At 36.1% G+C, this 12,360-nt stretch overlaps 1 protein-coding gene across 9 annotated transcripts in view; it reads right to left on the bottom strand.

The window, feature by feature from the left end:
* The window catches only part of ITGB8 (integrin subunit beta 8), a 79,658-nt gene that overhangs the window by 42,777 nt on the left and 24,521 nt on the right, over positions 1 to 12,360 (bottom strand). For 4 of the 9 annotated variants that reach the window (XR_003516405.2, XM_027573562.2, XM_027573556.2 and 1 more), the window contains exons 2-3: positions 8,453 to 8,538; positions 2,401 to 2,572 (exon numbers count right to left, since the gene is read on the bottom strand). Coding sequence is in view for 7 of the 9 variants with exons in the window: in XM_027573556.2 (XP_027429357.1) it covers positions 2,401 to 2,572; positions 8,453 to 8,538 (258 nt within the window). In the remaining 2 variants the exon portion in view is untranslated. The remainder of the gene's footprint in view (positions 1 to 2,400; positions 2,573 to 8,452; positions 8,539 to 12,360) is intronic. The other 5 variants (XM_027573559.2, XM_035723269.1, XM_027573557.2 and 2 more) reach the window with 2 other exon arrangements.

The following is a 12,360-nucleotide window of genomic DNA, read 5'->3' as shown; positions in this document are numbered from 1 at the left end:
TTTTTCAGCATCTGTTGAGATAACAATATATATTTTTTTCCTTTTGGCATTATTTTTCTTATCACATATGATTTAATCTGGTTTCCTAAAATGTTAAGGATTTGATACTAGGGTTATGCTAACCTTGTACAGATTGGGTAGCTTCTAGGCCTTCTCTAAAAACTAATGGAAGAGTTTATGTAGCATAGGGATAATGCATTTCTTAATGTTTGGGTGAACATGAAATCATTTCTTCCCAAGAAAACATTAAGTACGCAATGTGGGTTTTTCTTTTACAATGCTCTTAATTTCTTTTATTTTTATTAGGTTTCTTAGGGATCTCCCTCTTCTTGAGCAATATTAGTCATATGTATTTTCCTTAAAATTAGGTATACTATCAATATTTATGCATTTTACCATAGATTTTTATGCTTAACATTTTTGTAGTCATTTTTTCTTTAATATTTGTTTCTTTGGTTATAACTGGGTTACTTTTTTCTTCTTTTCTAAATCAGCTTTGACAACAATTTATCTCTTTTTATTGGAGTTTGCAAAGAACCAACTCTTGGAATTATACATTAATTTTACCCTTTTATTTCTAGTTTGCATTTCATAATTATTTTCTTAACTTATGAATTCCTTTCTCTTGTTTTCCTTATGGCTATTTTCTTTTTGTTGCTCCTATATCTTAATTTGGATGCTTAGTTAATTTTTGCTCGTTCTTTAATAATAAAAGCACTTAAAGCTTTTAATTTTCCTGGGAGCAAATTTAATCACATCCCATATATTTTGATGTGTCTTGTTGTTATTGTAATTATTAAATAGTCTATGGCTAGAGTTTTGATTTATTCTTGGAGACAGACTATATTTAGGAAAAGCTTTTCTTAATTTGTTATTTAATATTTGTTTATCCTCTTATATTGATTTCAAAAGTTATTGCATAGCATACAGTGATATTGACCTATAAAAAGTTTCACTTTTTGGGATTAAGTTTTCTTGTTTAAGATATGATTAATATCTAAAAATATTCCATGGCCTTTGAAAATATTATTTTATATATCAAGTACTATGGACTCAATTGTTTTCCCTCCAAATTTATGTGTTGAAGCCCTAACCCATAATGTGATGGTGTTTGAAGATGGGGCCTTTGGGGGATAATTAGGTTTAGATGAGGTCAGGAGGATGGGGTCCTCATGATGAGATTAGTGCCCTTATGAGAAGGGATACCACAGAGCTCTTTCTCTGTCCCCCTCTCTCTGGGTGTGTCTCTCTCTCTCTCCAGGTACCAAATCAGCCAGTACCTTGATCTTAAACTTTCTAGCTTCCAGGACTGTGAGAAAATAAATTTCTGTTGTTTAAGCCACCTATTATACAGTATTTTGTTATGGTAGCAATAGAAGATAATGAATGGCATAATCTTACCAATCTAATTTCTTTCATTTTTGTGTATCCCTTTCCAACTGTTGCTTATATATGTCCACAATGGGCTGTTTTATATGGTGAAGAGCATAGTTTTAATTGGAAGCTGGGAATATGTCTAAAGCCAAGAAAGAAATAGACTTTGTTTTTCTGGTAATCTAAGAATCTGGAAGAAATAGCTCAGCTTTAGAAAAGGAGGTCATGTGTCAATAATGGTTATTTAAAAATTTAATGAAAGGACAAGACCACCCAGAATGAAATAATGGGAGGCTTGAAGGAAATTGCATACTGCTGAAAACTAAATGCATCTAATTGACTGATGCTTACCTGTGTACCTGAACTTATCTTGCCATGTGTGGTTTGTACACTGGGATTCTCTAGCACCACAGGAAAATGAATAATTTCCAGTGGCCTACTACATGTGCCAAACTGTGGAATACAACGTGATAAAATGGCAAGTACAAGAGAAGTATAGGAGGAGAAATATGTGTTAATCTCAGGGGCCACCACAAAGTAGGTCAAGTTAATTATGATAATTACGAATTGTAGTTTTGTGTTTAAAATTTTATCACACAGGCTCTAAGGGCTTAGCTTAATTTACAGCTCTTACTAATTAATCAAGTAATCATGTCAACAAATACTTATGGAGTGCTTACTACAAGCCAGCACTCTGTGAGGCTTTGGAGAAACAGTGGAATAAAACAAGTTCTCTTTCTTCCAGAGCTGGCAATGGAATAGGAACACAATTACACTACAATGTGATCAAGTCTGGAAACACGTAATTATAATATAGTGTGGTCAGGTTTGCAGAGAGTGTCCGAGGCCACACAGCTAGCTAGCTATAGGCACAAAAAAGAGCAAAATTCTGACTTCTTGATTCTGAGCCCAGTGTTATTTCTACTACAATAATAGTGCCTTCCACAAAATATTAAGTATGAGCAAATAAAGCTAAATGTAATTTCAAGTCAGAATCATTATAGATTTATTTGAAAATCACCAAACCTGGACGCAGCTGGATCAACACTTCTCCTGGCGTCACCTGGGTATTAATTTCATTTTCCCTTGGTATTACATGCACAGATGGGTATTCTATTGAATCAATCGAACAGCCTTTGCTTATTAAATTGGAAATAATATCACAACGTTCACTCCTTGATCCACCTGAAATGAAATCCTGTTTAAAAGAAGGAAAATCACTGACGTTTTTAGTGCATATCATCTCAGTTATAATCAAAGAAAACCACACAGCAAATATTGCAAAGAAGCCATCTTCCAATATTGCACAGCTTAGGCAACTATTCAAAATAGCTGCATGTTTCCAATAAGAAAACTAGTAAATTTGTCTTAACTAAAGCTTTAATTCCTAAATTTTATTTAAAAAGAAGAAAATGAATATTAAAGAGGAGATTTAAACCAAGGACTTTAAATATTGTTAACTGATCACTGTAAAATTATACCAATTTAATTCTTTCTAAATATTTTATGTTGTAAAGACTGCCTCAAAAGAAAATTTATTCAAAATAGGCCATTCAGTCAATCCAAATGTAAGTTTCAGTTTTCAAAGAATCCAGCTAGTATGTTCATTATATATTATTATATTTGGAATATAAAGCAAGCCCTCAGGAGTCACATGCCTAACAAGGTACTAAAAATTAAAAAAAAAAAAAGAATTGGAAATCTATATTGTTTAGACCATAAAATCTCCCAACTTCTTAGACACACAATAGCCTGTAAATAATTTAATAAACCAAGGAAGATGTTCATAATGAGGCTGGAAGATACAAGATTGCAGCTAAAATTCTCCTGATTTTGAAACTGAATCTAGAACTTTTATTACCATTTAGCATTGGTTAGTTGTCATTCAATAGCCATGGAATTAGTGGAGCAAGCTTAAAATTTAATTTATCATGACTGAGAAAAATTTGATATTTTTATTTTTCTTGTAACCAATTAGGTTTTTCCCTAAGAACAGGAAAGTATTGAAGTATATAAATATGTTTTGTTTTATATAATGTTGGCCTGAATTATTTGGAATATTTGCTTACACATTAGCTGGATATTTGCTTAGTGATCTTCCTGGCAGTGGCTATTCTGATCTGGCATTCCGTCATTCCTCCTTTAGTTCAGCTGATTCAGGGAATTGGGTTTCCAACTAATCATTCAATCAAAGAATACAGATTGACCACTTACTCAGGGACAGTAGTTTGTTAGGTGCTGAGGATACAGAATGGAACAAGACAGACTCCCTCCCTGTCATCAAGGAGTTAACGGACCATTGGCAAATTCAGCCATTAAGCAAGTAAAGGTCATTAATATGGACGTTAAATTTAGGGGAAGCACAGAATTTCATAGGGTTATGGAAGAAGGAGATTATATCAAGTTCAATATTAGTTGGAGTATTAGATCACTAATTATGGATAGGAACATCCATAGCACTGGTGAGTGTTAGGTGGGATGGTGGTAGGCAATATAAAAACATTCATACAAGGATTTTAATTTAATTCCCCTCTTAATTTAGAACAGGGGTTGGAAAACTAGGGACAGTGGGACAAATACAACAATCCATGGCCTATTTTGTATTGATTGAGTGCCAAAAAATGCTTTCTACATTTAAAAAATGCTGTAAAACAATAAAAAAGAAGAACATGCAAGAGAAACAGTATGTGGCCCATGAAACTTAAAATTTTTACTGTGTGGCCCCTTACAGTACTGATTCTGAATTAGAGTGTGAAATACACTTAAAATATAAATATAATTAAAAGATAAAAGAGGATATATCCTTTTCAATTAAGATTTCCAGCTGTCATTTGGTAAGCAACTTCACGGGAACAGAAAATTTCAATTTGCTGTGCTATTGACACCTAGATTTTTAGCGTGAAGTTTAAAAAGTCCAAAGCCTTAATTTCTTGTATCCAAATTTATCCATCTATTGATAAAACTCAGAGGTACGCAATATAAGATTTAGTTTATAAACAGTTTGGAGTTCTTCAAAGAAAGGTGGCATAAACTGCTATTAGATGTATCACTTTCCTTCAGAAAGCTCCAGTTGGGGGGACCCTCCTGTCCTGGAGCTTGAAGAATATTGAGGGTGCTGGAGGCTTGTTCACGCCTCACATGACTGGCCACAGACAAAGGGCCACATGCGTTTTACAGATGTAAAAACCCCAAGACTTCAAATCATGAAAGGAAATAAAGTACAAATAATTCCAATTTTTCTTTTCAGCAAGGGATTTTGTTATTTGTGTATACAGAAATGGAAAAGAAGGGAATATGGTTAATTCACTGCAACTATACATCACACTATGCCATCTGACCTTTAAATGTCAAATCATTTTGCTGAAATAGGCAAAATAGTCTCAATTACTTTGCAGTGTCTGAATCGGCATAGCTGTTTTTACTCCACTATAAAAACTGAGTTAGAAAAACACTGCCAATTTGACAATTAGGTTTGAGAAGGGAAGAAAAGACCATGACATCAAAATAAAGGATGGAATGCTGCCCCTACCCACTGTGGCCTACTTTCCACTTTGTATAAAAGAAAAGAATTTGAAACCACACCCTTTTAATTTGTGGTGTTTTGTGTCATTATAATTTCTTCTAATTCTTATGTTTCATTTTTTCTGCAAGAAATACACAAGCAAAATCACTGTCGGCATCTCAAGCCTATTTGTAAATGAAAAGCCCAGGTTGAAGTTACCCCAGATGGCTTTTCATCAGTTGTTACTTTCATTCTTTCAAGATAATTATATCTTGGGGAAAAAAATAAGAAACGTTTTTTCTTCTCATTTCTGAGTCTTTCCGATTTCCAAACATGGCAATCTGCGCAGAAATGAAGGAACTCTACCATCTTCCTTTTGACAGTGAATGCCCTTTGTGTTGTCTTTTAGTATAATTATGTTCGAAGGCTGCCCTCTAAACTTCTGGCTACGTAATCACAATCTGTGTCTAGCATAGCACGCAGGAGAGAAAGAATTCTTCAAAACTCATCAAGATTTTTACATGTGTTAAAAAGGAGGTTGAGGCATTAAACTAGGCAATACTGGTAAGGTCCTTTCTATCCTAATTATTTGTCCAATTATTTTTATATAGCATGGAGAGAAAGAGAAAGCAAAACGTATAGAACAGCAGATTAACATGCTATAAAAAAAGAATGTAGGCAAATTGAATATACCCTGTCTAAATTTTCTAGTGATGTTTTACTTCTGACCATCTTTGAAAATTGTACAAACTAGGCTTAATTTGTTACCGTTTACCTATTCTAATCATGAACAGAGAAAAAAATGCCTATTCTTTCCCTGTCCCTCCACTCCCATTGGTTAAGAAATAAAAGACATTAGTTGCATATGTGCCTAGTGGTGTAATCTTTCAAAATTAACCATTATATTCTTCCTGTCGATGTCAGGTCAGCCTGCAGGGAGTGGACAGCTCCTTCTGTTAATGATGTGGCTAGAGGCTGAGTCCTGATACTGGTTGCTCCCCCTTAGGTGGTGCTCTTAACGCAGTTCTCTTGGTTTCCTAAGCCTCAGTGAGTTGCTCTGGAATCTCACTCAAGTTCTTAAAGTAACAACTCCTATTTTTAAGCAATACGTGGGTCAAATGCTTCTCACATACTGTTTCATTTAATCTTCACTGCAGCGTGTCATAGGTACAATTACTATTTCTGCAGGAAAACTGAGGTTCAGAGTAGTTAGAGTAACATGTCCAAGTTTATACAGTTAGAAACTGATGGCCTTGGGATTTGTATCCAAGGTGATCTCATTTCGGAGCCCGCTTTTTCAATACATGAATGAGATGACCCTACACTACGTAGAAGAATATTTTGCAACATGAACAGCCAGCTGATTTCCAAATGTTTCCTGAGATCCTCTTCTGAAGCATTTGGCCAATAGCAGACATGGGTTTGCCTCCTCTGCTTCGGCAGCACCTGACATTTCCCCTTGGATTACCTCCTTGCATTTGGCCACCAATTTCTCTGAATATTCCAAATCCTTCCCCTTGTGGCAGGACTGACATTTACTATGCCTATAACTGCACCTCTCCAGATTTTCTGTGCCAGCTGCAGTATCAGAGAAAGGGGAACCTCTGGGACTTACCATTCTATATGGCTGGGATGTTACATTTGGCTGACAACTCGGTTTCTTAACCATCTTTTGAAAGTCCCTCTAAACTATACTGACTAAAGTTCTCAGCAGCTGGTATCAAGTTGACATAAACTTCATGGCTCTAAGGATCTTCCTCAGTAAAAATCTAAAATGGAATATTGGCCGAGGGTCAGAAAATATCAAGCCATGAAACATTCTTGACAAGAAAATCTAGAAACAAACTCCAAACTCAGGGTTATAGAGATGAGGAAAGGGAGACTCAGAGAATAGAGTGAATTCTATCTGGTCATTTGACTCATCAGAGGTGATGGGACTAGCAACTCTGGAATTGTCCTCTCTCTGACATTGCTTGATTCCATGGGTTCTGGTGAAGCACTGCTAGTTTTGAATGACATCTGATTTTCTCACTGGTAAAGCCTAGAGTATACCCAAGAAGGCTTTGGGTTGTCAGCAGGAGGGACACTGGCTACTATTTTCTGAACCCCTCCCCTGCCTCTTTCCTGACTTGCTTTAGAAGAAAGTAACGTCCGCCATCCTTTGCTACTTTTCAGCTTTCTTTTTCCCCCTGGGAGATGCATAAGGGCAAGCAGTAACAGGAGAAGTTGGAAAGATGATGGTGGGTGCAGGTTTTGAGCGAAATCAGGAGGCAAAAGCTAGAAATTTCTTTTCATGTCAGGCAAAAGACCATTAAAGATCTATTTGTTCCAATTCACAAGAGCTACATAAACAAATATAAAATTACCTATATAATTTCACAAAAGAACCCCCAGATTAGTAGATGGCTTCTTCATTACAACTTATCATATAAGGTAGTTCTCATTGAAGATTACCAAGAAAAGAAAAAATTCACAAAACAACTTCACAGCCAAGAAAGAAGGAATGCATTATAGTTTTTTTTACTAAGAAATTTGTTATTGGGTTATGTTTCTCTTGTTAGAATAGAAAAACACTAATTTTGAACAATAAACAATTTTTGAATTATTCTTCATTCCACAGAATTTAAATGTACACAGTACTGCATGAATAGGGTCACATGTCAAAGGAAAAGTATCCCATTTTTCATAAGTAACTGGCGAATTGATGTACAATGTTATGAAATGGAGTAAATAACTTATCTCTAAGTATTTCAAGTAAAAACAAATGAAACAGACCAATAAACTAACTTGCTTTTCTTTAATAAGCAAGTACAAGACTATGATCCAACTTGCATATATAACCTACTGCCCCAAGCTGCAGCAAGAATTTCACACAAAGCCTACTGACCTATCAAAAGTCACTTTCTGTGTTTGCCAATTCTCTCTATAGAACAGATGGGAGACATAAAATGGTTTGCACTTCATTTTAAAATCACCATAATTTTCCTAATGAAAAGGTTATACTTTTTATTAAGCCAGATACGCTGTTTCCAAGCATAAAACCAAATAAAATTTTCCTGATGCTCAGCAGTATCTTTCTTTTTTCCCGATGCACCTTCAAGGCACAAAATACCAGGGCAATGAAATCATGCCTAGAGAGAAGGTCAACCATGAGGAACAGAGAAAAGAGGAAGAAAGAGAGAAGAGAAGGAAAGGAAAGGGAAGGGAGACAAGGAAAGAAGGAACGAAGGAAGGAAGGAAGGAAGGAAGGGAGGAAGGAAAGAAGGAAGGAAGGAAGGAAGGGAGGAAGGAAGGAAGGAAGGAAGGAAGGAAAGAAAGAAAGAAAGAAAAAGAAAGAAAGAAAGAAAGAAAGAAAGAAAGAAAGAAAGAAAGAAAGAAAGAAAGAAAGAAAGAAAGAAAGAGAAAGAAAGAAAAGAAAGAAAGAAAGAAAGAAAGAAAGAAAGAAAGAAAGAAAGAAAGAAAAGAAAGAAAGAAAGAAAGAAAGAAAGAAAGAAAGAAAGAAAGAAAGAAAGAAAGAAAGAAAGAAAGAAGAAAGAAAAAAAAATAAGAAAATAAGAAAGAAAGAAAAAGGCACACCTCTTGAGCGCACCATCCACATTCCGGACCCAGCGCAAGGCACTTGGTGCAGGACGCTGCATTCGAAGATGTACATCTATTCTCTTCTGTAATGGAGGATAAAATGAGGTGTTACTCTCATACTGGGAAGTATATACAATTCTAGACCAAAATGTATTTTGAAAACTGAAACAAGCTGACCAATAGTTTAAAGTAAATATTAAAAATATATATAATTTCTTTAGGAAGAGGTAAGGTTAACTGCATTATAATTAACAGATAGAACATTTCTTTTTTTTTTTTAAAGATTTTATTTATTTATTTGACAGAGAGAAACACAGCGAGAGAGGGAACACAAGCAGGGGGAGTGGGAGAGGGAGAAGCGGGCCTCCCGCAAAGCAGGGAGCCCGATGCGGGACTCGATCCCAGGACCCCAGGATCATGACCTGAGCCGAAGGCAGACGCTTAACGACTGAGCCACCCAGGTGCCCCAACAGATAGAACATTTCTTAGATAGTTATTATTTGGTTTTATAAGGCTGGGAAAAAGGAGGGTGATGAAAATGTGATTTTAGTTAGGTTTGGGGTTTGGCTTGTATTCTACTACAAGAGTAAAAGACACTCCACATTTTTTAGTGTGCTGAAGTTTCACTGTATTTCATATTATCTGAACTAATAAGGCATTTTTAGATCTAGAATTTTTCCTGTAAAAATAGTCATATACAGACTTCAGTCTGAACATGTCAATCCATGTTGGGTCATAGTGAATGAATTTTCTGAAAAATGACCTTGATTTCTTGAGAAATGATGACATAATAGATTAATTCAGGAATTCGGTTGTCTCAATATCGATATTTTGGCTTGATGGGTATCAGAACTAAATATAACAGCATGGTTCAACATTTTAGACATAAAGTAGTTAAGATGGATGAATTGTTTTAGTTTACCCAATTTAAGATCACTTTAAGATCATGACCAGTTCACTTTCCCATAGATTCCCACACTTAGCTGTGACATAGTAACATAGTATATATGTTAATAACATAGCTGTGCCTGGAAACTCTTTACCTTTATCCGTAGCCACTGACTACTTATATCATTATGAAGAGACTCATCATTATGAACTTAAATACATAAAATACAATAAAGAAAGAGTCATAAATTATTTTATCATGAGTTTTTAGTGGAATAATCACATACTTCCTACAGTCCATCCTTTACTATGAAATGTCACAAGGACACTAGAAATCACAGCATTCTATTCATCTCACTCACAGGCAAATAACAGGCATTCTAGCTGTAAGCATTTCACAGTCCAGGTGAGGAGATAACTATAGAAGCAAAGAATAAAATACAGTATGATAAGCACAACAAAAGAGACATCACCAAGGCACTATGGGAACATAGTGAGGGGCTTCTCACTCTGCTTTAGAGGGAAGGGCAGGGTTAGGTGAAGAGGGTGTGTTTAAGGATGATCCCTAGACGCAGTGAGATCTAGTATATCTCTTTGCCATTACATTTTGTTTCTTCTAATCTGTGTTTATCTTTTAAAAAATGTAATGAAAGAGGCATGAGAGAGGACTACGTGTGTGTGTGTGTGTGTGTGTGTGTGTGTGTGTGTGATCACACAGGGACATGGTAGCTTGAAAGGGGATCAAGCCCACAAAATCTCTAGCTGTCCCCATCCAATCAGTTTTTCTTTTTCTTCTCTGTCAACTTGCCCCAACATTCTAGAATACACAGTTAAAACAGCAGTGACCTGAAGGTGGCATGGGGTGGGCGCTGGCAGTGGGAAGAGAGAAAGAGGAACTATAAGAAAGACAGTAAGTATAGCAGAAAGGTACTAATTGGGGTGGTAGCGAGCGCTCTTCCCTGTATTTCCCCAGACAACCAAGTTAAGCCAAAACCATCCCTCCTTAACTCTTAATAGCTGTTCTATTATCTCCTCCCTGTGTCCCTTGCAGCCTTTGTCCTTTGCTTTATATCAACTTTTAATAAACATGATCCAAACTTCTTTACTGATTTGTCCAGACCTGGTCTAGACTTCCAAGGACTAAAAATAACTACTGTTTTGGGCTGCCTTTACTACTAGTGTGGCCACCTGACTATGAAGACTCCATAGCCTAAAATCCTTCTATTTGGCTTAGCCTGCTGAACTATAAAAGGTGCTTATTTCTAAAGTATTCAGAGGACAGAGTGACCTTTTTAGTTTTATTCTCAGAAAGAAATCAAGCACATTTGCAGACCTAACTTGGCCTTTACCAACTCTTAAACTTGACCTGACTGGAACGTGGAAGTAAGTCTATTTCAGTCCAGGCTTGACTAACTCTTTCACTCCATAGGTAGGATGTTGGCACTGGCAGTCAAGATTGTGCTCTCTTGGAAGGGAAGCTGCCACTTCTATGACTGTGGTCTTTGTTTCTAATAGTTGTGTGACTATGTCCTAAGTTAACCCAGATTCAAGGTTAGGTCAGTCTCCTACTTCCAAGACACAAGTGGTAAATAATGAGTTTACAAGCAAAAATCTTTCTTTATAGTCTGCTTTCTGACTATTTGTTTTAAAAAAGTCCTACTGCCAACTTCTGTTCTCAGACTTCAGACACTTAAGAATGATGACCAAGAGGGGTAGAAACTTTGGTTGTGTTATTATGTCCCAGGTTCCAGGGTTGACATTTCTCAGTCTACATAATTATAGGAAAAATGATCCCATAAATGGATATGGAGGAGGCAGACCTTACGATTCTGCAGACCTGAGGAAGGCCATAAATTGAACTCCATGGGAATAGTGTCAAATGTTACTGCTGGAGAGTGTCATGGTTAGACTTCAGAAGACAAACCAGATACACTTTGGTAAGCAGAATTTTAAGAGTTTTTCTTTTTCATTTTAAACACACATTAGGTAAATACCTAACATGCAAATATCCCACCAATTAGAACAGTTCTTTACACTGAATGGTCATGCTACTATGGAGGCCATTAGTCAATATGTGCTAAAGGGATGTGTGTGTCTTCCTGTCTGTCTGTCAGATCCTCCCATGTAAATAGAAATCTTTATATTGAGCACGCATCAATCAATGCATGAGTGCTGTTTACCGACATGGGCAGTTTATCATCAGCCTCTAGGTCGACTCCTTTCATTGGCTGCATCCCTGACGCAACATCATAGGAGGCTGCTTCCCAGTGATGTTTTCCTAGCAGCCCTCAGCACTGACACCTCATTAGAGGGGGTGCCTGACTGTTTCTTCTTACCACTCTTAAGACAGTGGTCGCTACCTGTCCAGCTATTTGTTCAGTGGTATGGCATAGCACTATATTCTTAATTCTAGTTAGTTCTAGATTCTAGCATTGTGTTTTTATTAAGGATACTTTTTTTGTGGATCTTAAAGGAAATTACAAAAGACAATGGAGGCAGAATCATATTTTAAACCATATGTCTTCAGAACCCTCTTTTGTTCTCATTTCCTTTAGTCCTAACTGCCTCACTAATCCCATGTCATTAAAAAAATGTGCTACCAAGACAGAAATTAGCAAATGATTTAATGTCATGTAAGTGTGTACATTCTGAAAAATTCTATTCCTTGATCTATGAGCATGGGCTGAGATTCTTACTTTTACTCCTATTACAATTGGAGGTAACAGATACAATGAGGTAGCATTGCTAAATAGTTACTGGAAATAAAGTCCCAAATTTCCACAGCACTGTTACTTAAGAGCAATGTGTTCTTAGGCTAGTTACCTAAATTCTGAGGTTCTATTTCTTCCACTATAACATAGGGCTAACTATACCTATATCAAAATACTGATATGAGATGAAATGAGCAAGCATAAGCCAGCCAAGCACAGTACTTAGGATATGGTAGACACTCAGCAAAGGGACTAAATAACTTATTTATAATTAATATTATAATTTATGTGTGCATATATACACAC

This window comes from Zalophus californianus, chromosome 12 (assembly GCF_009762305.2).
Source record: "Zalophus californianus isolate mZalCal1 chromosome 12, mZalCal1.pri.v2, whole genome shotgun sequence".
Lineage (NCBI taxonomy): Eukaryota > Metazoa > Chordata > Mammalia > Carnivora > Otariidae > Zalophus > Zalophus californianus.
Note: the sequence above shows the minus strand (reverse complement) of the source record. Positions and strands in the feature narration are given on the sequence as shown.